This window comes from Neltuma alba, unplaced genomic scaffold, assembly GCF_004799145.2.
Source record: "Neltuma alba isolate B1F8T4 unplaced genomic scaffold, ASM479914v2 tig00011318_pilon, whole genome shotgun sequence".
NCBI classification, from domain to species: domain Eukaryota; kingdom Viridiplantae; phylum Streptophyta; class Magnoliopsida; order Fabales; family Fabaceae; genus Neltuma; species Neltuma alba.
Window position 1 is genome coordinate 841524 of NW_021636025.1, and position 26996 is coordinate 868519.

Genomic DNA, 26996 nt, shown 5'->3' on the forward strand with positions numbered 1-26996 from the left:
TACAGTGCAATATTGTACTAACACAATAACCAATCATCAAACAATAGTCTAGCACATTTACCACATAATTAGAGCATACTATAATAAGTCAGAACCTTTACTCCGATACCAAAAAGTGTCACACCTCTTTTTATACCATATTATATAACAAATAGAGTTATTTGGAACCACTTCCCAAGCTTAGAAGTGAGAAAATTCAACATTTAAAATTTTGGTCTCGGCTTACTATATATTCACTGTTCACCAAAATTTTTGTAAATTTTGAAAATTCATAACTAGTTGTAGAAAAATCCAAATGAGATGATTCCAAGCTCTCTGGAAAGTTTGCAGTATGTTTTTTAAAAAAAAAATACTCATTAGTATCATACCATCACAAAATAGAGCTAGAAAATTCGCAAATTTACATTGTTCATTCGGTCATTTTCCAATCTTTTAGTATTTTAGCCCAACTTTGGAAGGGCATAACTCTTAGCAAAAAAAATCCAAATTTAGTAATCTATGCTTGATTTAAAGGTAAAAATGAGATATATAAGTCTATAAAATTTGAGGCCCAAACTCATCCGTTTGCTCATTATCTTATGTGTCACAAGATTGATCCCTTGTAGGGTATTTTTATCCCCTTAGATCATTTTCCTTAAATTTTCCTTCCTTTCTTTCACATTATGCCACTCCGTCCACATCAACCATCATTCATAACAGCAATACAACATCATATATACATGGGTATAAGTCAACATTATCCAAAACTCGTTACAAAATTATACTAAAATTCTTCAAAATATAACATAATGACATTACAATGTCACAAAATTCATAAGGCCTCCTTAACTCAAGACTATCTCCTTGCCCTTGTTCTTGCTTGGCAAATTCCCTATTTGGTACATAATTTAACATGGGAGGAAATGAGATTCAATGAAAATCTCAATAGCAATGAACTATAATTGTCATGTTAATCAAACTTCACATAATGTGACATGTTACAATATTTGATAATCATTTCCAAATCCATGAATATCACATTATGCCATCAAAGGAATTAATACATTTTCCCATTACATAGAGCTATGCATTTGGCCAAAGCATATCAAGCATAGAGAATATCCGATATCATAGTAAAATTCAAGCATCCTAATGCAAAACAAAGTAGGTAACACATACACATTAAGTAAGCAAGAAAAACAATCAAATTATAGGTTTAATGCTACCTCTTGCACTTGATGTGATTTGACCTCTTCAAGGGGCCAATGATCTCCTTGATTTTTCTTCACAAAACCTATCAATTCAAGTATAATTTCAAGCCATATTAACAACCAATCAAGTTTGAACATAAATACTTAACCTTAACCTACTTAAATCCCCCCTTTTTTTTATATTTGACATAACTATTCCTCCTTTGATTCTAATAATCTCTTGGCTCATCCCCATATAACTTTTCATTTAGAATCCAAATATCAATTTAGAGTTATAAAAATCACACTCCTTCCCTTTCATTTCATCTTGGTTGAATAGGGGTAGTTTGTCGTCCAAAAATTTTATTTTTGATTCCAATGATTTTAAACACTTTTCCTTAGTGTTTCCCTATATAAAAACATATTTTAAACTCATTGGAATCATCAAATTACAGCAAAACAAACTCCTACCCCAAGTATACACCTTGGCCAAAATGACACCTTAAGAACCCTAACTTGGTTGTCTTCCAAAAATAAATCCAAACACCACTTAAACATGATAATTACAACTCATTTTTAAGGCTTCTATCCTTCCCTAATGCATACTTATCTTGACCGAAAATGGTAGTGCCATAACCTTAGTTTACAACCTAATTTTTCAACCAAAACAAGCTTAAATCTTAACCAAACAAAACTCAAACATACCTTGATGAATCCTTGACTAAAGCTTGGTAATTCCTCCTTCAAAAGCACTTACTAAGATCCTCTTTCAGGTTCAAGAAACCAATTTGGCAGCACCTCACCACTTTTGTCAATTTTTACCTATTTTAGTGTATTTAGGGAGTATTTATAGGCAAAATTCAGACCTCTTTCCTCCTGATTATTGGTGTGATTTAGTGCCACATAAGGGGAAAAATGGCAGCCATCACATGCTCCATAATTCCAGATCATGCCATGTGTGAAATGCCTAGAATATTTCATTGATTTTTATGTGATAATTGGGCATAATTCCAATTTAATTATTGGACCAGGTTTTTGCATGAATTTTTGGGCTTTTCTTGGGCCAATGTGGGGCCAAATTTCATCTGCAAATTTTTAAGAATTTAGCCCAACAATTAAATATTAATTCTAAGCAATATTGAAACTTATCGGTTACTATTCACTTGTAACTTTTTCAAATTTTTTTAGGCCTTCAAAATTATATTTTTATCCATGAAAAATCCTATTTTAATATAAGAATGCAATCTAAAAAATTCTATAATTTTTTTCCACCTCTAACTATTTATTTTGAATTTTCCCTCGATAGGACCTTATTGGTAAGATTGTTGGAAATAAATTCTCTAAAATAAATTCCTGTACTTCTAGGCCTGAAATCAATTTCATAATTTCCAATAAATATTTATATAATTATTTCATATTTTTTTAAGAATTATTGAGGTTTCTAAATAATTGTAATTATTATTTCTACTCAATTTCTACTATTTTTCCCGAAAAACCCCCGTTTTCAGGAAATTCCGTCATAAACTATTTTCACACCAATTTCACCTTTAGAGCTTTCATTAAGATTCCCAAACCTCTAATTTACCTTTTTACCACTCTCCTAGGATTTTCTGAAATTTTTCTCAAATTTTCCTATTTTGCCTTTTCTAGACGGCTAATTCCAAAAATATCAGTCTAGACTCTATCGGGGTTTCATATCAAGAGTTGTTTCGTCCTTCTATCTACTTTCTATATTGGCCTACAACAAGATTTTTAACTTACAATACTAGAATGAATTTTTCAGGATGTGACAACCCTCATAGAGCTAAGCTAACATAAAAAGGGAGTCAGGTAATGTCAACACAATTGCAAACAAATTCTCCCCAACACTGTCTGTATTTTCACATAGTAACGTGAATAATAAGGACTATTTGCTAGAGTGGTGAAGTTGCTGAATGCAAGCTAGAGCAGCAGTGTGAATTGACGAATAGGATCACCACCGAGGAGATATAATATTTAAAGGACAAAACAATGGATCTATTTGCTGAAATGAGATCTTGCACCATACCAAACATGAAAAAAGTACAACATGAAATGAGCAATGGTTCTAATAAGGTCTTTTTCTCACTAGATTAAGTGATACGTTGTCTAAATGTTATGTAGAAAGTAACTATGACATAGAAGATTAATGACTCCCCAAAATTTACAGTACTGGATCACATACCAATGACTTCTAATAAGCAAAAGTATAAACAATATATTTATTTGCAACCATTTACTAAACCATTAGACTGAGTAAATATGAGAAAAGAAAAGCTAATCTCTATAGGAGGATCATCCAAAAATATTCAAGAATTGCGTAAGAGAAACTTGACAATCAATATAAAACTACCAAATGTGAAATTTGGGAGATGATACACATTAGAGCTTCATTCTCCTCTCATCCTCTGATCTTGTATCTCAAACAGTCAATTTTACTTGCAGTGGCAAAAATTTGCAACTCCATTTGGAATAACAGTACAATCATTTTCAAGCATTACACTCAGTTCCCAGTGCTTGTGCAGAAGTATTTTAAAGTTCACATTCAATAAAGGAGAACAGATGAAAATTATTTAACAATTGACAATTGAAAGTTAAATGTAATTAATAACTTTTTGGCTTAATACATTTTCTACCAGAATCTAGTGATTTGTAAGCAATATCATTGATACCAGTGAGAAAAACATGAAAGAATGACAAAGCATAAAGCTTTGATAAGACTTATTCCCATAGTACATCCCCTACCACCATCCAATAACCATCCTCATCTTGAGAAATTTTAGTTTGGCCAAAAGCCATCCATATGCACCTGAGTGACCCAAAAAAAATTGAAAGATTAGTATGTTCAATAAATGCATTCAACGTATGGATCCCAAGGAGAAAGAAACTACCAATGCAAAAGGGATTTTAGTTCATAGCCACACATAAGACAATCTAGTGCATTTTCTACTATATATGTTTCAAAGCGTCTAACATGACCAAAGTAAAAGGATAAACTAACAAAGTACATTAGGAACAGAGAGGGAGGTTTGGAGGGGGGAATGGCTGCAACAATTTATGTTAACTACTGTGACAATAAAATATGAATTTAAACTCTCTTTTTTGGGTGGAAAAAAAAAAATCCCTTTGGTTCTGTTTATAAGCTTCAAATTTAAAAATGGATGTAGTCCATTTTATAAGCTTCAATTTGAATTTGTTCTAACATTTAATGAATTTTTATAATTTTGCCCTTAATTATTTATTACCTCTCCCTTGCCATAATCTCTCTCATCACATTTTCCCATACTTTTCTTTCATCTTTTTTTTTTTTCATTTATTGTAGGGGCATATCTAAAAGCAAAAGTATATTGCTAACCTATTTATTGCTTTTAATTAATTTCCACTAATTGTTTATTCTCTGAATTAGTTATTTGAAATTTATAATAAGGATTGGAGAGAGTATCACTAGATAAAAGTTGACAGCAAATGATGAAGCAAAACTGTATTTAAGGAGGGATGAAAGAATTAAAAAAGAAATGATATTCAACACCATGATGAATGTAGTCATTATTTATAATTTAAGAGTAAAAAAATACCTATGAACTTATACCAAAAGTTTACCCGATATCATATATATTCATTGGGTGCAGATCTACCCATGCAAGTTCAAAATGGGTTCAAAAATGATACCACTTTAAAATAGGATGACAGACGATAAGATTGATAGTGGGACCCACGATATTGTTACCAAAAGGACCAAAATACCCCCAACTTGGAAAAAAATTCACTGCCTCCTTCGCAACCTCTTACTCATCTTCTGAAAAAACCTAGAACAAAAATGATCTGAATCTCCATTCAAAACTACACCTAGATCTCAAAGAGTCTTTGTCTTCTGCCTAACATGAAAAATAACTCACTTATTCAATAACAGTATACTTCAAACATTCTTCGTCTTCTCCCTGCCATTTTTTGAGGTTGAGCAAGAGTTTACCATCATTCATCATCTTATACATGATATAATCTTTCTTTTTTGGATTATGAATGAACATCATAAATGAAAAGGGAAGAAAGGTAATCAGTGACGTGCAAATAGAAGATGAAAACACCTTCCTTTCAAACTTTCACTCTCTAATTCCCTCTCAGCTCTAGCAAAAAGGGCATGAATCAGTCGAAGATATAATCTTGCAATAAGCCATTCAGAAATATTACAAACCTAGATTCAAGGGAAAATAGACCAAAAGCGTGTAAGCTTAAAGGAATTTGAACTTGAGGTAGCATACTTCCCATCACCCGCCACGATAATGCGCACGATCACGGCCAACACCTTTTCGTCAGCAAACACGCACGCAAGTAGGACCAGGAGAACACGCACATGATTGTGACCTGGCGGCGGCGGCAAGAATGCACCGTGTTCTTTGACCTTTGGCAAGAATTGCAAAGGTCATCAATCGTCGTCTCATATCTCCCCGCCATTGCCGCCATATTTTGCTATCTCAATTTGTATTTGCAGCGAGGATGGCGAAAATGGAAGAAGCTTGAAGAAGATTAAAAAATTAGAGTTCCTTCTTGGCTTCATATAGTTTTTTTTTTTTTTTTAAGTTGGGGATATTTCGGTCCCTTTCGTAACAATAACATGGGTCCCACTATCAAACTTAACGACCATTACCCATCTCAACAGTGGAGTCATTTTTTAGCCCATTTTGAATTTTCGTAGGTGGATTTGCATCCAACACAAGCATTTGGTGCTGGGTAAACTTTTGATCTAAGTTTACAGGTGTTTTTAACCCTTAATCTTATAATTTATTAGGTATATATATTTAAGAAGGTAACATGGCGGTGTGTCATCATATTCACATTTTAATACTAAACCAATGAGCATAAACTGTAAGCATTATGTTGGGTTCTGAGCTTCAGATAATTCATGAATGACAAAATGTAGCATGGATTGGGAAGAAAAATAAACATTAAGAAATGATACGCAAGGTCTCTCAATCATCCATAATGGTTCCTTTTGAGATCTCTATTTAATAAGTCCTTGATAAAATGGCTTGTTGCTGCCTGAGAGGAAGATATAGAGATTTCACGATTAGCATTCCTAAAAGTAAATAATGAGAATTTCCAAACAGTAAGCTTTTGGTAGAAGTAGATATATCTCTTGAGGCATAAGTGCCCCAGGTCCATGTCCCCTTCATTTCATTTATCATGAAGAATATGTTTAAATCAATCAACACTTCCGCTTAGAATATATTACCGAGAAAAAAGAAAAAAAGAAAAAAGAAATCCACTTTGTATTAAGCACTCACAGGATCTGATCAAGCCCTCCCTCTATTAATATTACAGCTTTATAGCCATTGGAAGTCGTAAAACCTATTAAGAGTTGGAGTAACAACAGCAAGGGAGGACAAGTATGGCATAAGCATGACGATGAGTTTAATGGCCACAAAGATGAATATGTGGCTCAAAAGTTAAGAAGTAATAGTGAAGGAAATAATAGAAAGCTTCAGAAAGTTAAGAATAAGCTGAAGTCTGAAAAATATGTTAGTGTAAGCTAAAAGAGACCTCATAAAGGTAAGAAATAAAGAGAATTGCACTGTCATTATAAGCGTTAATGGGTTATTAGCTAATAATGTGTTGATTGATTGTCAAAATAAGAAGTCAGTATTTCCTGTCTCTCGAATGATTGCAAAATCAGAGGTTGGATTCAATTTCATTTGTGTGGCACAAACGGAGATGCTAGCAAAAAGGGTGTCAAGGGCATGTGGTATTTTTCTAGATGCAAATAGAAACAGAAGTTAGAAGATATATACACACACCAGTGGAACGAGAGTTTCCTAAGGTACTAAACAAAAGTTTAAGCATATAATTGACCAAAAACATAACAGAAACTTTTTTTTAAAAAAAAAACAATGTGTATTTATGATAAATGGCTAACCCATGATGGCATACTAGAGTTGCCTAAAAATTTACCCATCATTTAATGGGTTTTTTGAACCCACACCTCCTAGGATTAGCCCTAACTTACAATGGGTCAGCCCATAACCCACGGGTTGACCTGTTTTACCAACCCTACCAATAAGTCACCTGAGATTAAGTTATGATGTGCTCAACTTCCACCTCAGGTTACTTGACGTTTTTTGGCTTACCCGATAAATTAGAAAGCGTCAAAGAAACCTAATTTTGCAGCAACGTGTGTGAGAGTAACTATATATGAGCCAGGGTGGATGCAAAAGTCGAGAATTTGGAGAAAAATTAATGGCAAGTAAAATTAGTTGAGGAAAGGAGTGGAAATGAAATTAACACTAGGAGGGCCAAGTTGAACCGTTTCGACTGCCAACTTATTATGTGTAGAATATTAGGTGCGTTGTGGCTGATGTGTGAATTTATTATTATAAAGCCTGTATATATGTAATAACTCTTACTACCTCTTGTAGTTAGTATAAAATCTAGATAACTAATTTAAAAATATTAAAAAAATTAGTTAAATTGGTTAATTATAACAAATGTGTTAACTTTCCCGAACTATCCTATTTAATCATGTGCATTGAAACTATTTTTTGATGAAACTCTTAAAATCAATAGTAATATTTTAGAAAAAAATTATAAATTCGGGAGATAAAAAAAATTGAGGTCTTATACTTAAAATTAAATTTAACCCTCAACTAGTTCTTGTATTACAAGTTAAATGTAGTAGTTAGTTAATATGTATTGGTTGAATACCCCCCACAAAAATCATTAGGCAATAACAGAGATTGTCGAGTTTAGTAGCTGTTATGTGGAAAATCCTTTTTTTTTTTAATCAAATGTGGAAAATCTAACTTAATTTGCCACGCGCGCATATTTAACAAAATTAATTACACAACAGCACTGCATGTGATTAGAAGCAGTTGTCAATAATATGTGTATAATAGTATTATTTATGCTAGTATTACACATTACAGTTGCAGTTTATACTCAACATTTTTAATACAGACATACATACATACATATATACATATATACTGTGAATGCAATCAAATTAATCAAATTATCTTCTAAAATTGGAAATTGACCCAAAAAAAAAAAAGAGAAACAGTTAACTACAGACCAAATAAACATAAATTAAAACAACATAAACTCCAAATTTAGTCAAAATTGATTTCGTTCTAAAATGCATGCATGCGATGTTTCCTTAACAATAAAACTTGGTCATATATAACACACATGCTTTTATGAAAGTTTGTATACCTTGTATGTAACTGCCCTTAATTGCAAGATAAAAGCTGTGTCGCAGTTTGGTGTGATGTCTCCCAATCTTACACGACCAACACATAGCGGCGAAAGTTAATTCTTCTTCATCAACTTTTTGGTATACTTGTATATATAATAAAATAAAAGAATTCTTTTTTCAAGATATAAGAAATTTGTTCTTTATTTTTTACAAAAAAAAAAAAAAAAACCATGCATGTGAAACATAGATGATGGGGATTGCTGCAAAGTATGTTCATATATTTTATGAACTCTGGTAGTTGTATTCTTCACTTTTAAGCTCTTTCTTTTTCATTCTTTCCAAAAAAAAAAACTAAAATATAACGCCCATCCTGGATCTTCATGTGCAATAATCAGGTTATAATAATATAGACATTAAATAAATCCTCTCCCAAGGGACCAAGTTATATAATGAGTCCATCTTTTCCCTGTGTCAGCTACATTTGGGGCTCGTTATACATAGTGTGGGGACAGATTAAAAGAATGATACCTCATGAGCAGTTCCAACATACACCTATATAACACCTATTGCCATGGCTGAAGTGAAGCATCGAAGAAATTGAGTTTTTATTTGCAGAGCTGGGTCTGTATATCCAGCAGCCACCTATATATGCCTCTCAGCTTCTTCACTGAAATTAATTGGCAATCCCAAATGGCTAACTCTCTGGGTTTGATCATCTTGAGCTTGGTCATGGCGTTGGCTGCAGCAAGCAAGGCGGAGGGTGCGAGGGCTTTCTTTGTGTTTGGTGATTCGTTGGTCGACAATGGCAATAACAATTACTTGGCAACCACAGCACGTGCCGATGCTCCTCCTTATGGCATTGACTACCCAACTCGCAGACCCACGGGCCGCTTTTCTAATGGCTACAATATTCCTGACTTCATCAGTAATTAATTTAATCGCTTTCACCATCTGTTTTCAGGCTTGTTCTTGCTTGCCGTTAACTAAATGAATTGCTTCGATAGGTCAAGAACTTGGGTCAGAATCCACATTGCCATATTTAAGCCCTGAGCTCACCGGACGAAGATTGCTTGTTGGTGCCAACTTTGCTTCTGCTGGCATTGGAATTCTCAATGACACCGGAATCCAATTTGTACGCACATTGGACTATTAATATTTGAATTAATGACTTGATCAATAATGGCATGCGTTCTGAAGGAAAGCAAGTAAATTTTGCAGGTAAACATCATCAGAATATACAGACAGTTGGAGTACTTCGAAGAATACCAGCGAAGGGTGACTGCTCTGATTGGAGCCGCCAGGACGAAGCGATTAGTGAATAGAGCACTTGTGCTGATCACCCTTGGAGGCAATGACTTTGTGAATAACTATTACTTGGTGCCTTTCTCAGCCAGATCTCGCCAATTCCGTTTGCCCGATTACGTCAAATATTTGATTTCCGAGTACAAGACGATCCTACGGGTTAGCCTCTGAATCTCGGGCATGCATGCTTTGACTCTTCCTTTTTAATAAAAATGTCTGAGATGGATGTGATTTCAGAGACTGTACGAGATTGGAGCCCGAAGAGTGCTGGTGACAGGAACTGGACCACTGGGGTGTGTGCCGGCAGAGTTGGCGCAGCATAGCAGAAATGGGGAATGTGCCGCTGAGTTGCAGCGAGCCGCATCCTTATTCAACCCTCAGCTCGTTCAGATGTTGGGTCAACTCAACCGCGAACTCGGCTCCCAAGTATTCATCGGAGTCAACACTCGACAGATGCACCTTGACTTCATCAATAATCCTCAAGCATTTGGTAGGTATTTCCAAAAAGAAATATTAGCCCTCGCTCCTTTGTATAAGAACTAGTTAACTAATTTAAATAAGTTAAAAAAATTAGTTAAATTAGTTATTTGTAATAAATAGATGTCTTTCCTAAAATATATCTGCCAATCAAGTATATTGGCCAGAACTACCATTATTATAAGGAATATCTTGAAGAAAAATGAATAAATATTAAAAACAAAGTAGATGAAGTTTTATATTTAAGACCAAAATAAAAATCAAATGAGCTCTTATATTAAAGACCGGAGATAGTATTACTATTTTTGAAAATTTTATTTCCTCCTTATTTTCTCGGGTACGTTAATAAATTGAGATGAAGCAATTGAGGATTGATTCTTGTTGTGTGGAAACAGGATTTGTGACATCAAAAGTGGCATGTTGTGGTCAAGGACCATACAATGGGATAGGACTGTGCACCATAGCATCCAGCTTGTGCCCAAACCGTGATGTGTACGCATTTTGGGATCCGTTTCATCCTTCGGAAAGGGCCAATAAGTTGATTGTTCAGCAGATCATGTCAGGCACCAGCGAGTATATGAATCCCATGAATCTCAGCACCATCTTAGCCTTGGATTCCACCGTCTAATTAATTATTCATCTATTTCGTTTTCTATCATATCGTAATTTCTACTATACTTCCTCGGCCTTCTTTCTTTGTTTTTTTTTTTCCCTTTTTTCGGTTTGTGGGAAGTTTTTTTTTTGTTTTGGGGTCCTTGCCAATTGTGGGGGACGGTTTGAGAGCTTCTTCTGTGTTATTAATACCTGTTTCTGTCTTCTCCCTTTTAAGGATTGCAGTCGAAGCTCCATCCTCTCCAAATAATTACAATATATAAAGTAATTCCTCATTTTACTTTACTCCGATTCTTTCTCTCACCAGATATAGAAGCTACAAAATGAATAAATGCATAGCATTTAATTTTTTTCTCCATGACTATTAATATATTTACATATATCCTACCTCACATCTTTAACATAAGAGTTGGTTGGAGGTTAGATATAATCTTAAATATAAGACTTCAAGCTATTTTATCTCTCATCTTTTTTCAAAATATCTTTATTAATTGTAAGAGGTTCTCATCAAGGATGATTATAATCATTCAATGTGCTTGATTAAAAAGGATAGTTTAAAGAGATCAACACACATTTGTGATAAATAACTAACTAAATTAATTTCATTAAGATCTATAAAGCAGTTATCTAGCTCTTATATTAAAGATACGTATGCATGTATATGAATATATCACACTGTCAAAAGTCCGAAGTTCTTATTTCCCCGTACAATAATTTCAGACTCCTCAAACCTGTACTCTCCCTTGCACAGACAGTTGAGAATACAAATCTTGAGTCAGCTTAAAATATGGCGTGTCTCGCTGGAAGTGTTCGATTAAAAGTTTAAAGCATTTGAACCATTGGAAAAGTTTTTAAAGTTACAATCTACTTCTTGTTGTTCTTTTTGGTGGTTGGGGGGGTTGTGAATAAGTTACAATCTTCTTTCTCAACATAGATAATTCTTTTTTTGTTTTTTTGCCGAGTATAGAGTATTTCAATTAATTTTTTATCCAAGCAATAAAAGATGATAATGATTCAAATCAAATATTGCTCAATTGGAAAAAAAATGATTTACCATAAATCCAGATATGAAGAAAGCAAAACGAATTTCGAATTTGTAGATATAAATAGGGTGAATTTTTGATGCGAATGATTAAGTCTTTTCTTAAAATACTCATATTAGAAAACACAAGTTTGCTATATTTACAAAAAAAGTTAAAGTGCAAAAATATCCATAAACTTTTTTCAAAAATGTGTCAAACAACAAAACACTACCATTAATCCCAGTTATGTTGACCGTTAGAGAAAGAAATTTTGATTGAAAATGCTGACATGGATGCACATGTATCCTAGCTGGCAGTAGAAGAAAAAAAGTAAAATAAAAAATAATGCTATCTAATATTAATGTATTAATTAATGGATTTAAAAAAAATTAAAGATTTTCATTAATATCCTTCCTACTTTCCCTACCCTTCTTCCATTTCTCTCGATCCCTCACCCTACCTCTCTGTCTCCCCATATTCTTCAAATCCTAGAGACCATAGTGGCATCCTCCACCAATAGCAGCGGTGAAGGTGACGAAGCCAAATATACCTGTATCTCAACTCGTTTTTCTGACCTGTCTACCCATGTTCTTCACATACTGGTGCCTATGGTGACATCCTCCATTGATGGTGGTGGCCGTAGCAGAGGTGTAAACTATGACGACGAAGTCCAAATGATGATAATGCAGTGAGAGATACCCGGATCTTTGATGCTTGATGTTTTTATGCTCTCTGTCAGTCATAGGCGAACATCAAAGGGCAGAAGGCAGTTGTCGAAGTCCGAATGATGCAGTTGGGAGTGCTCATGGGAGAAGAAGGTAGCGAGATCTAGGTATTTTGAGCAAAGAACGCGATCAATTGCTTTTTTTTTTTTTTTTGGAGTGAAAATTTGGTTCTTTGTGTTTTTTGGTTTGAGTTAAAATCTGGGTGGGTATTGGAGAAATTTTTTTTGGGTATTTTGAATTGAAGAAGCTACCGGTAATGCTAGATGAGCTTCACTTCACTTCTTCCATATTCTATTCTTCGATCTTGATTATGCTTTAGGAGAGTTTATTGCCAACTTTTTTTGTTCTTCAATTCTTCAGGATTTTATTTTAAATTTTATTTTTCTATTTCAATTCAATTACAACTTTATCTGACTTTGTTGATATGGAATGATTTTTTATTTGATTTGTGGATTGTTGATATGTCTTGATCTCTGTTCATGCAATATGTTGCTGGTTTGAAAATGGTTATGGTGCGGTTTGAACATGGTTATGTTAGGATGGGTGATCGATGAAGAAGATGAAGGTGTTTTTCAGAAAGTAGAGGATTATGTTAACTTTATACCAACATGGCTTAAAGTGACGGACGTTAGGCTCGGGGTAACAAAATTGTTATTTTTCATTTGCTTTCAACATTTATGAATAAATTTGCACCTAAGAAAAGTATATGGTGTTGGATACACACTTTTGAAAAATGTTTGTGGGTATCTTTGCACCTTAACTCTAAAAAAATTAAAAAGAAGAAGAACAAGGCATTTTTTTAAGGTTCAAGTGACTCACCAAACATACGTAGATCCAATCAGGATCTTTTAATATGAACAAGAAATCTTTCTCGATTAATTTTTTTGCCCCTTATTCTTTGAGAATCAAAAAGATCCTTTTCAATGCAAGTTTGAATTTTTTTGTTTGGAATATGGACTCTTCTACTTCATTTTTATTTACTTATTTTTATATTTTATATATTTTTCTTTCTTGATTTCTTTTTTATTATTGGGAAAAAAAAAGATTGACTCGCTTTGTTGCATTTTCCCCGCGCTTCACTAATGAAATCTGTTCATGTTATTCAAGACAAATCTAAAAATTTTACGTCAAATTATTTTGATATCTAGTTTCTTGATTACATTTTAGTTAATTTAAAACCCTCATTTATATTCAATAAGCCAATGTTTTGACTGAATCCTCAAGTTACGAAACACTCTATCTTGAAGAAAATGCATTACTCTTACACTTTTTTTAAAGAGACTATCTGTGGAAAATCTCACGATCAGTTTCTTTAATTATTAGTCAATATATGAATAAAGCTCTGTAACTATACAACTCACAGACCATTTCCTAACTGGCATTAGACGAAGTAGTATTTATCATTATGTTGGCTTGTTTCACTAAGTAAAGTATTCTTTTAGTCCTTTATTTTATATAAACTTTTAATTTGGTCTCTTAACTTTAGAAAATATACTTTTAATTCTTTAGCCCTAAAAATATTAATAAAAAATGATGACATTAAGATCATAAATATTGATAAAAGATTCTCAAATGCTAACATATATTAAGTTTAATTTTTTAAAACACCTTTGATTATTACAGAAAAATCATCATTCAATACTAATAATTTTAGGGTTAGAAGACTAAAAATATATTTTCTAAAGTAAAGAGACCAAATTAAAACTTTGTATAAAGTTAAAAACTAAATAAATACTTTAACTTATAAGTCAATGTTCCTAGACTCTTGTACATGCGAATATGACCCACTCACTACAAGGGGTATTCTTCATCTCCAATGTCATTATTAAGACTTCATAAAGCTTAGCAAGTATAACCCGGGGAAAGAAAAACTTACCAAGTTACCATAATTACTTAGAAGCTAAAAGGTGATAAAAATGTTGGAAATGTTACAACTCACTTGAGCCAACAGCTAATCTTATAAGCACATTTTACGTAAATTTATATAAAACTTTTTTTCACATATTTACCTCATACTCTAAAAATTACAATTAAAATCAAGGAATAAAAAACCAGATCAGGAACTAAACCGGTCGAGGCAGTGGGTCAAGGGTTACTAGTCGGACCGTGGTCGAACCGGGGTCAGACCGGCCACATTAAAATAATAAAATTTAATTCATAACATTAAAGTGGAACAAATATTGTGGCCTTCTCCTCTTTACAAAATTAATCTAAAGGAATCAAATCAACAGCATAATGTAAAGGAATCAACGACATAATCAAAATTAGTAAAATCTGCATAATGTAAGCTCACAGGGACTAACGTTATGATGCAGAACAATACCTTCTCCTCTTTACAAAATTAATCTAAAGGAATCAAGTCAATCAACAGTTATATTATTTTAGCAACAACACTCTCCTCCCTTCTCAAATCTCACAATAGCCAGAACTGAAGGAATCAAGAGAAACAAGGAACACAGAACAAAGCAGCTCTTCGATCTTAGAAAAACAACGTTTTAAGCTTACCCACAAGGCCACAACTCAGTGCCTGAACCAAAGGTGAAGTAGGATGTCTGTGAACGGTGAAGGCAAAGCAGGACGTCAATAAGGAGAGGATGGAGACTTGCGACTTGCAATGTGAGCAGTGAAGGTGAGGCACGATGTCATTGAACACTGAACGGCAAAGGCAAAGTAGGGTGCCACTGGGACTTCTGTCGCCTGGGTGCCACGTGCAATGTGAGCGGCAAACAGAGGAGGGAGTGCCATTGTCAATGAACGGTTGAACTATGAGGCCCACCGTTAGCAACACTATGGATTTTGGTAGGGGGAATGACTGGAGTTTGGAAGAAAGAGGAAGGAATCTCGACGATTTGGGGGGAGGGGATTTCGATTTGCAAAAATAGGGGAGGACTGAGGAGGCGAGCCAAGTTGAATGTGAGGGAGAAATAGTTTTTTTCCCCCCTTAAAACCCAGTCGATGTCGTTTTATCCTGGCTGGGGAGCAAAAAAAATTAAACCGAGTGAACCACCCAACTGGTTTTTACCCAATTCAACATTGGTTTTTACCGGTTGGGCCGGTTCCCCACCAGTTCATATTTAGACCAGTTCTTTTGGCAAACTAGACTGGACTGGCGACTGGTTCACTAGTTTTCCAGTTGAACCAGCTGGTCCGGTCTCCTTTTTTTCTCCTTGATTAAAATGCTACTCATAAGCCATTTAAAACGAGCCCTAAGATGTCTATGGCACAAGACAAGTGCATTGGATACACGCCCTCACATAATTATTATAATGGCAAATTTGCCCCTTATTAAATATAAACAGGATCATCACCCATAAACTTGGTTTTGTAAAATTTTTTTTAAGAAATACTTTGTTAAACATCCCCTATATGTGTGCATTTGCCCGAGGAATATTGCATATTTAATTTTGCATTTAAAGATTACAGGTTCGTTTAATTTCAATTCAACTAGCAAAAGAAGAAAAACAAAAGCTCTGGCTCGCACAAGGTCAAGTTGAAATAGATTATCTCTATAGAAATTATGGGAGGTCTCATTTTTAAGGGAGGTTCTATTGAAATATCTTCAGGAGGATATTGATATATTTTGTTAAAAGGAAATATAGTCAACTCGTCATATCTATAATATTGTTAAATTTGTTCCAACTTAGCTTCACATGACTTTTGTTGAAAAAAAAATCTAAATAAAAAAGGAAAGGATCGGAGTAAGAACAAAGAGGGGAGAAAAAGGAAGTTGCAGATAGTGAGCTGTAAATGGCAAGAATGATAATAAAAAAATAAATAAGGAATTGAGTCATAAATGAATCAAAAGTTTAGAGACTTGGTCACACCAAATCACAATTGAGAAATTGAATTATAAATGGGTTAAAAATTAAACGATTAAAGATTAATCTTCTCATTCATAATAACACATTTATTTTTAATTAAGTTATAAATATCCAAACTCCCAATTTGTGTAAAAGATGTGTTAACTCTAAGAAATTCATATTTTTTTTTATCACATTTTCCTCCTTAACTTCCTGTTTTAAGAGTTAAATTGTGCGTAGAAATAGAGCCATAAAGAAAAATGTGTTTAGTTTAGTTTTTTGGAACACTCTTGAGATGATTGTGATTATTTGGAGTTGTTTAGAACTTACACATTTATCTATTAAGTAGGAGAATGGAGACCAGGGTTTTCAAGCTATGTAGGACACCTTTGAAGAGTAGATTAGCTGGAAGGAAGCATGGAAGAGCTTTAAAGACTAACACAAAAAACTCTCATTTTCCAGTACATTGGCTATTAGTTCGCCACAACTAATGCTAATGCAGCCTGAGAGGGGTGAAATTTGTGGCTATTCGCTGTTGATTTGCCACAGCCAATCCACAACAAATGAAGAAACCTGTTGCCATGCGTTTCAATTACTGATACGCTGTTAAGGTTAAATGGAAGGAGAAATGTGATGGTTGGGCATTTTGGACTACTGGGGCTATCTTGGGAGAGCTTTGGTGTGCTAGGGCAAGGATTTTGGTGGAGATTGAGTTAGGATTTAAAGATTAGAAGAGAGTTTGGCTTCACATCTTGGTTCTTCTTCTCCATTCTCCCTTTCCTTCCTCTTGTTCAATGTTTGAGCTGAATATATATATTTTCTCATCGGAGTTCTGAACATGTATGGCTAAAGCTTTGATTCTAGGATTACTTTGAACCCTTGTATGGATTAACTCTTGATTCCTCCTCTCATTTTGTGATTAATGATATATATGTGTTTATTTCAACCTTTGCTTAATGCTTCGAAGTGCTTGATCACCATTTAGATGTTCTGTTCATTTCATTGATGCTTGAGAAGGCTAGCTTAAGTACAGAACTTGAGTAAAATTGTGTAGGAACTTAAAGTTTACTTGTTGAATGGATGGTTTTGTTGGTAAGATAGAGATATACTTGCTAACCTTACATGGTCACCTTAGGATTATAGCTTAAAATTGGGTTTTATTAATTGTAACAAGAGATTGAGCAATTAATAGAATTAAACACTTGTTCTTGACTTGAGAAAGCTTTTACAAGTACATTTTGAATCCTAGACTAACACATATTTTTTCATTAAAAGCTTTTATGAGAGGAGGTGAAATTGAATGTTACTAAATACAAGGGGGATAATAATCCTAGATCCCAATTTATCCTTGAAGTCCAAGAATAACTTGTTTTTATTAATTTTTTATTTTTAAAAGTAGTTTTCTTCGTTCTTGATATATTTGTATTACTCAAATTAAGCAAAAGTGTAATAATTAATACTTGACCGGGTTTTGAAACTAAATTCTCATGGGAACGATACTTTTCTCATCATTTTATTACTTGTGACGACCTGTGCACTTGTGGTGCAAACAGGCATCAACATATTTTACCAATTATAAATGCACTTATCCCACCTGATCAATGAAAAGTACTCATCCACTCCTTAATATAAGACCTATTTAACTTATTTGATTAGATTAAGAAAGTTAGGTAAATTAGTTAATTATAATAAATATGACATGTTTTTTCTAAAATATCTTAATTATCTTCATCATATCCTCCCTCCCTCTCATACTTGATTATAGTTGAGGGAGTATCAATAGGAGTGAGTAAGGTAAAATTGATAGATATAAACAAATAGGTCTTATATTTAGAACCAAAATCAACTTCATAATTAGGTCCTATATTAAGGATCGGATAAGTATATAACAAGACATGGTTTGTCCAAATATATATGTGTAGTGAGCACACACACATATGGTGGCATTATCTGTTTCTTCTAATTTATATGTATAATACTACATGCTTTTCTCTAATTTATACTGTTTCTTCTTTCAGATATACGAATCTCTTAGGTTTAATGTTTCAAAGATAAGAGATGGAGATGAAAAATAAGGTATCTGTCATTTACTTTAGCTTATAATGTTACTACATTTGTTCTTTAATATAAGAGCTAGTTAATGAATTTGAGTAGATTAAATAAACTAGTTAGGTTAGTTATTTGCAATAAATATATATTGTCTTTCTTAAAATATCATCGCTAATCAAGTATATTGGCTAGAATTACCATGATTACAAGGACTATCTTATAAAAAAAATAAATAAATATAAGATACAAAGTGGATTGAGGTCTTATATTTATAATCAAAATAAAAATCAAACAAACTGTTATATTGAATATCAAAGGTAGTATTTCTTACATGAGATGTACTGCTTTAGCTTTTAACACTTTTTTGTTGGTCAAGTAGCTTTTAACGCTCTGGTGCTTTGTGGATTTTTTTCCGTGGTCGACGATCTCACCAGCTGAATGTTCTGAAACCAAGAGGTTGTAGCAGGAAAATCTCTTCTTCGAGATTTATATGTATATGTACTTCTATGGCTTAATTTCTATACATTTCTCTGATTTATGCTGTTTGTTGTTCATAACTTTTTTTTTTTGGATAGGCATAGGCATTTTTATATTAGAGACAATCATATTTAATATATTATTAATATATTATAGGTATTAAATATAGACACATCTTTCAATAAAAATTCAATGCTCAGTCCACCATCACATGTTTGCAATTTATAGCTGTAGCTTTTCATCTCTATATGGGGCCCTGGACTGGGCCTATGGTACTAGTCATCGTGATTCATGAGCTTCTGCTAACACTTTGGGCCTGTGGGTTATGCGGGGGCTACTCTCCTTTTTATGTTTGGTACAAAACGTATTAATTATTATGAACCATGCTGACTTTAGTCAATACTGGATGTTAGCTAGTGCCAGATAGGACTTAGGACCGGAGACAGTGAGGACAATCCTTTTTATGTAAAATGTTGTAAAATTGAATAGATAAAGAATCTAACCATTATTTTCTAATAATTTTTTGTTGAAATTGTTCATCTTAACATTCAACGATAATCAATATTGATTTTCATACAAAAAACTGTTTCTTAATCATGTTTGAAGGATAGAAAAAGAGCAAATTCAGTCAAGTAAAAATAACTATTGCATCATAAATTCATGATCATGCTTTGGATTTGAAGAAACAAAGGTCAAGGGGGTCGCCGTGGCTAGTAACTGGCAGTTGCTTCCTTGGATTCCCAAGGGTTTGATTTGACTTGGAATAAAACGGATACTCATAAAAGCATTCTTTGAAAAATCCTTTTCCTAGACCTTTAACTAATGGTACCCTGACCCTAAGTCAACCTTATACTGATCACCTGATATAATCCGATCATTTTTCTATAAAAGAAACATATCTGCAAGAAAAGGCAAATATGGAATAAAGTAGTACATTGATCATCAACAAGTTGTTGGTTGATATGATAAGCAGTCACATCCCCGTAAGCAGTAGAAGACAAGTTTGAATCTTGAAAAGTGTACTTATTGGAAGGGCTTTAACTTTAACACTTTTGGCCCGACAAAGTTTAGTCTCAAATCTAAAGTAACTTAGGATACTCTGAGTTACACCAAAAAGTAGTACACTGATCATGAAAATAAGTAAAATAAATAAATAAATAAATGTTGCGCATGCCATGAGACTTGACCGGAGAATCTTAGATACTTGTGGAATCACTGTCGTTTCCTGGAATTGTTGCCCTGTTGTTCTTCAAATATGAAAAAACCAATATTGCCCAGATGAGGAAGACATATATTGGCATCTCATGGCGGGAGATGAGGAATGATATTAATATTGCACAAGCTAGAGAACCTGAGATAACATCGCCTGTATATCCATAGATGCCTCTACTTGCCATAAAAGTCCAGGCCCTTGCAGAGTCTTCCTCCAATGGTGATGAATTTGGGAAGCGCCTCTGCACCATGCGAGTTAACTCTTCCATTGAATGGCCAAAACCTTCATGTCGAGGAATGGACCTGCATAATAAGCACCAATAAATTAATGAAAAAGTCAGAATGAGAAATCGCAAGAGTCCTGATAATGAATTACTACTAAATCATATAACATGTGGATAGCAAAACTATAGCAATTTCCACCCCTTTTTCATCAAAATCACTTCCTAAAATTCCTCATTCCCCACCCCAAGCTGAGGGCCCTTTATCCGATCCATAATAGTAGCATCTTGAAGGGAGAATCAAGATTGAGAAGTCAGGGAAATAGAGAACCAAGCATAGCAAGGAGTTAAGGTAATCATAAGCTTGATTTTGGATTACATTTCATCAAGTTTTTGTCAATATTTTTCTCTTTGGTTAACCAGTCCAGATTGTCGCCTCTTTCTAGGATGAAAGTGTGGTCGTCTTTGTATTATGGTTACAAACAAAAGAACAAAGGATAGATGGAAAAGAGTGGTTTTGCTGATAGAATTTAGAAACTCCAAGTTAGGAGCCTATGATGCATATGTTCTGTCAAGCATGGAACTCCAAGTCAGAAATGGATTCCTCATGGAACTTTATTCGGTGAGGAAATAATTCCAGAACTAGAAGAAATAAAACTCTAATTCTTTGATATGAAAGATCAAAATAGAAAAAGGAAGGGATAAAGGGAGTTTTAAGTTGTTCATGAATACTCCTGAGCCTTGATAGACGTGCTATTTGTGAATCTAGGATTCAATAATTTGCGCTAAGGACTGCTTGAATCAAGTCGAAAAGGAAGGTTGTGAAGTTTAGAAAATCGAAGGTAGCAACTCTTATCATTGATGTAACTTAACATTGTTCTGATCTGGTATGGTATCACCTTGAATTTGACATGAGATTATGTGCTGAATTTATTAAAATATTTGTTGGAATTATTGATTAAAATTGTGATATGACATTTATACAGTTTCTTTATTGAAGGGTATGGATCTTCATTGCAATAGCTACGAATTCATGTGATGGAATTTGAATGATTTGGATACTTGAATGGGTGATGTTACAGCTAATTAGATTTCTATATATAACCTCACTCTCCAAATACTAATATTTTAGGTTCAAAACTCAATCATGGAAAAGAGTAAAAAGAAAAAAATGAAAAAAAGGAACAAGAACTTAGCTTCTAAAATATATTGGAGATTAAAGTGTGTCATGTTCAATTATACTTTGCCAAGACTTGCCTTCGGGTTGTTTATAGTATCACATGAAATATGCTCAAGGATGAACTCAGGTATGTAATATGAAATCCTATTAGTTAAACCATCAGTTCAAGCGTGCCTATTCGACATACTTATGCCTAGGTATTTGATTATACAATTGTCCAACTAGTAATCCTGAACAGTTATGTGGATTCTTTAGAAGTCTGGGATAGCAGGATACCGTTGGAAAAGAGAAGGAAAAGTAAATGAGGCAAATCCTTGTCCAGTTGTGCAAAATTGAATTTTTAAGGGCACAATTGAAAATAAAATTTAGTTAGAATTCTGTGCTATATTCCTTACGGAGAATGTCTCAATCATGATTTTTCCCCTATACAGGATTTCAAAATCTTTAAAAGAAGATTATTGAACCACCTCAACAATGATTTTTGTAGAATTATTGATGAATTTTTAAAATTGAGACAAATTTCTTGAGTCATTAAATTTATGGTAACCTTAAAGAAGTTTTTGAAATTAGGTCCTTCAAGCTTTGAAATGTCTTGAATAGGGTCCCATGCTTTTATGAGAAAAGATTAAGATATGACAGAAGAGTGAGAAGATATATATTGACCTCAAGAAGTCTGCGATTGATGTATATTGAGCAAGTATGGTGTCGGCATTATAGATGGATAACCATAAGATAACAGCCGCCAACCTTACATAGAATTCCTCAAGTAGTGTTGAGATTAAAAACCCTAATGCTACATGAGCACTAAACCTGTATAAGCATAAAATTAATAAAAATCTGTTGTATGTGTAAACCTGACCTCAAGAGATCAAGAGCTTTCACATGTGGGAAGAAAGAAAATAGAGAAACCAATGACAGAAGCATTGGAGGAAATTAAAAATGAGAAGATATATATATACACATATATAGACATACCACTTCCGGTCTTTAATATGAAAGCTAATTAACTAATTTAAATAAAAAAAATTAATTAAGTTAGTTATTTATAATAAATAGGTGATATCTTCTCTAAAATACTCTTGCTAGTTATGTGTATTAGTTAAAACTATCATTTGATGAAATATTTAACATCTGTAACTACGACAAGAACTATCTTAAAAAAAATTAGATAAATATAAAGGCAAAATAGATTAGGGTCTTACGTTTAGAATCAAGCTAAATGTTAAACTAGCTCTTATATTAAGAATAAGAGGAAATATAGAGATACATGCACACACTGACCTGAAGAGATCTGCCCAGGATGGAAACGGAAAAGAAGTCATTACCACACCCATGGCGATGGCATAGATAAATAGTATTATTACTGGTAATATGGTAAGAGCACAAAACATTTCTGATCTTGCTTCGGATAGTGATGAATCTGATAAGAGCACTCCAATGATAACAAGTAATACTGAGATGATAAACTGAAAAGCTGCATGTTGATGAATAAACCTGCAGAGCAACGAAGCAAATATATACCTTCAAGAGGGAAAAATATTCAATAGCTACACAACTACACGCAGCATAAAACCCCAAATAAAGCCTTACTCTCTAAACACAGGTTACCATGTTCCTATAAAATTCTATTGATTAAACGTTTATTGTCAAAAATAAAAGAAAACCAATTACTCTCTCGTGCTCTTTACAGAAAAAAGGTAACTAATTCATGGATTAATTAAGAAATACATGGGAAAAAAAATGCCCACATTGAAATTTAACGATACTAACCTAATTATATTCCATCAATGAGGGCTTTATAAAAAGAATAATTCAATAAATACATGAGACTAAGGGCTAAATTTTCGGATATTTAGGATTGAAAGAACACTCCTAAAACAGTGGAGGGAGTAAATGCTTAAAGATCCACGTAGACAAGTAGGCTTCTTTCATAGCATAAGCCCGTAAAAACAGGTAAGCGATGCAAGGAATCAGAGTGGGTGGAAATGAACTTTCTCTTAGTGAGTCGATCACAATGAGAAGTCATATAAGTTCTAATAATGAATTACACCTTCATAAAGCTGCAAGAGAAAACAAACCAAAGAGAAATCATAGCTTGGATCCTCTCAACAGGAGATCCTGCGCAGACTAGTATGAGCATTTCTGTCGCACAAACTCACAAAGTCTGCAAATAGAGATTGAAGGAGGAGTGAGATTTGAGAAGAAATATAGTGACCTTAACAGCTGAAAAGAGGGCATCGTTGCAAGTGCGGCGTTGGACAATGGTTCGTGGCGGCAGCGGCTGCAATAAGTTTGAGTGGAGGGTTTGGGGTTCGATGCAGCACATTTTTATAGTACTACCTTCGATCCTTAATACAAGAGTTAGTTGTCTAATTTGAGTAGACTAAGAAAACTAGTTTAAATTAGTTATTTGTAATAAATAGATATTATTTTTTTTAAAATATCCTTAATAATCAAGTGTATTGGCTAGAATTACCATTATCACAAGGACTACCTTGAGAAAAAATAAATAAATATAAGAGACAAAGTGTATTAGGGTCTTATATTTAGGACCAAAATAAAAGTTAAATGAGCTCTTATATTAAAGATTGGAGGTAGTATAAAATTGTGGATGATGTGAGGATGATTCAAGCCTACGATGGTTGGGAATTATCAGATTCTGGAACTGCTCGGAATGTTTTGTCCACGGTGGCGATTTGACTGGGCATTCAAACAAAATATAGCTTAAATAATTGCGCTAAAGCGAAGCAAACCACATGAAACCCAAAGCCATTTAATAAACGAAAAAGCTTCACTTAGTCAAAGTCAAATTTCATCCCTAAACTTACTTTTGGTGCCAATTTGATTTTTAACAAAATCAAGTAATTAAGTTAAAATTGAAAAGAAGCAGAGAACATACCTAAAATCTATGCAGGGCCATCCAAGAATGTGAGTATTTGAAAGTACCACAGAATCAGATGCCACAATTTGGACCAGATGAGGATGGCTGTAATTCATATTGAATGTGAGGTTTGTCAACTGTTATTGTTGGGTGCTTCATAATTCTGTGTTGATGATGCAGATCTGATGCACTTATGGAAATAGAAAAGAGAAGAGTCGAAATTCTCATAGATCCACAAAGACAAGCAGGCTACATAAAACATTTGTAAGAGCTAGGAAATATAAAGGACAAATTGCTGCAATATTTCAAGAAACTACATACAAAGAAGTAATAAAAACAGGTGCAAACTATTTACCAATAAGTTATTTATCGTTCATGGTCTGTTTTAGCCATGTGCCACTTGAACAGATTGGATGAAAGAAAGTAATATTAAGGATATTTTGAAGACAAATAGAAAGTAAAGAAGATACGTAACAACAGAAGCAGAGATAAGTAATATATGAACTTAGACACACACACAAACAGATATGTGTATATGTTGAAGCAGAGTTGATGGGAAAATTAGAGATCGATAGGGGCAAATTAAGATAGGAAAAGAAAACCAACACAGGAACTTCAACATCATGAGTTGCAGCAGCAGAGATTAATATAGAGGAGGAAGGGAAGGATGTAAGTTATGCTGATTGACCTAAAAGCCTCGAAGAGAGTATTATATTGCGTGATGCAGAAGGCATATTGAGGTTCTGATGAGCTAGCTGCTATGGTTGCTTTGATATGAATTGGAGATTAAGAGAAAATTTTGAACAAAAGAGAAAGGCTTTGCAAATGAGAGGTGGAGGATGAAACAAGAAATATATTGGCCGATTGCAAATTGTGTTTTTTTCCTTTGGTCAACGATAATGTATCCAATTAGTGGATTGCTATTATATTTCCTATTGGGTAACGTTCACGTTAACGTCGTAGGCAAATTAAACCACTCGCTTGATGGAGACGGATTAACTGCACCTCATTAGCTTGCAAGTTCCCACAAATGGGGAAAAAAAATGTCGTACTTAATTTTTAATTGAATATTTAATTACTTTTTTTTTTTTTGCGCAGCAATCATGTGATGCTAAATTGATAATCATAACTTGTAAAATTTACAAATCTGTTCTGATAATATTTTATAATTTTATTAAATTTTAATACCCTTGCATTATAATATTAAAATCAATGATTTAATTATTGAAATGAAGAAATAAAGAATGGTGGTTGAAGAACAAGAAACTGGATTCACTTACGCATGGCCTTGAAAGGATCATATAGTAGCGAGGGGGAAGAACAAGGATCTGCGAAGGGAAGGATCATCCAATCAAATTATGGAAGTATCCATTTCCTTTTCCAGTGAACCAAACATGGCCTTATTCTTGGACTACTTAATTCCTACTACGTTTCGCAACCCCACAGCATGCCTGCATGAGAGTAAATAAAAAATGAAGGGTGTGATGAGATATTGAACACCAAAAGCATCGTTGAATCACTTTCTCTTACGCGAAAGATTTGTCATTTGCAAACTAATTGTCTAGTGGAGAAAGCAAATATAACCTCCAAGTTGTAGCTTGCCTTACGTAACATTTGATGTGAAGACATAGATGCATATATGCATGAGATAGTTGTTCATGGAATGGTGAAAGATTTGGTAAGTGACATCCAACAACACCTAATATTACAATGGGTTTTTTAAAGGCTTTTTTCTCGAAGAATAACCCTACGTAATGTAAGAAATGAGGTGGGATTGCATCAAAATTTGTTTTAATAATTATAATGAGTATATGAATATGCAAAACTCATTCTAATAATACATACATACATATAACACTACAAAAAAACATGGTTTTAGCGACGGAATTTTCAATTTAGCGACGGAATTAGCGACAAATTAGCGACTTCGATATTTTAAAAAATAAAATAAAATGCCACGTGGCACCTCTACCAATTGCCACGTCATCACTGGGACCACCTCCACGTGGCGTTACCACCTCACCTCCGCCTGCCACGCGTGCGTCACGTGTCAACACCACATAATTCCCTTCTCAAAGTGACTTCTCCATAGCTTGAACCCAGGACCTCCTCCGTGCGCATGTGTGGCTTTACCAGTTGAGCTACAATGAACCTGTTGACTTATATATATATTATTAAATATATATTATATTATTTTAGACAAACAATTATATATATATTATTAAAAACTAAAAATATACTATATGATAATTTTAATCATAACTATTTTAATGAAAAAATAATTTTTAAATATTTGTTTTACTATTTTTATAATGTTTTATTTTTAAAAAAATATTTTTAATATAATTTTAATTTCTAATGACACTAATTTTGAATTTTACATCATAAATAATTTTTCATAAATAATTTTTAAATTTATTTTTTAATTAACATTGATAAGATATACAATTTAATTATATATATTATATTACATTATATTAAATTATGTATATGTGGTTTATATATTTGAAGAAAATCATTTACAATTAGTCAAAAAATCTTGTTATTCAAAAAATTCAAAAAATAACTACTATAATAAAATCTAATAAATTATTCTATATAAAAAATTAAATGATTTAAATAGATTATGATAAAAAGTATTTTTCTACTTGTATATATATCCTAT

At 33.3% G+C, this 26996-nt stretch overlaps 2 protein-coding genes across 2 annotated transcripts; one reads left to right on the plus strand and one right to left on the minus strand.

The window, feature by feature from the left end:
* The first annotated feature begins 9063 nt into the window (after positions 1–9063).
* On the plus strand, positions 9064–10780 carry LOC114711798 (GDSL esterase/lipase At5g33370-like). The gene is made up of 5 exons (XM_028896228.1): positions 9064–9298; positions 9378–9505; positions 9592–9834; positions 9913–10165; positions 10548–10780. The coding sequence occupies exons 1-5, from the start codon at positions 9064–9066 to the stop codon at positions 10778–10780; spliced, it is 1092 nt and encodes a 363-aa protein (XP_028752061.1).
* A 9220-nt stretch (positions 10781–20000) lies between these two features.
* LOC114711767 (uncharacterized) lies at positions 20001–25117 on the minus strand. Its single transcript, XM_028896196.1, has 7 exons — positions 25020–25117; positions 24350–24436; positions 24088–24150; positions 23666–23731; positions 22732–22944; positions 22114–22260; positions 20001–20352 (listed from the first exon to the last, which is right to left on the minus strand). The coding sequence occupies exons 4-7, from the start codon at positions 23686–23688 to the stop codon at positions 20034–20036; spliced, it is 702 nt and encodes a 233-aa protein (XP_028752029.1). The 5' UTR covers positions 23689–23731; positions 24088–24150; positions 24350–24436; positions 25020–25117; the 3' UTR covers positions 20001–20033.
* Between the last annotated feature and the right edge of the window lie 1879 nt (positions 25118–26996).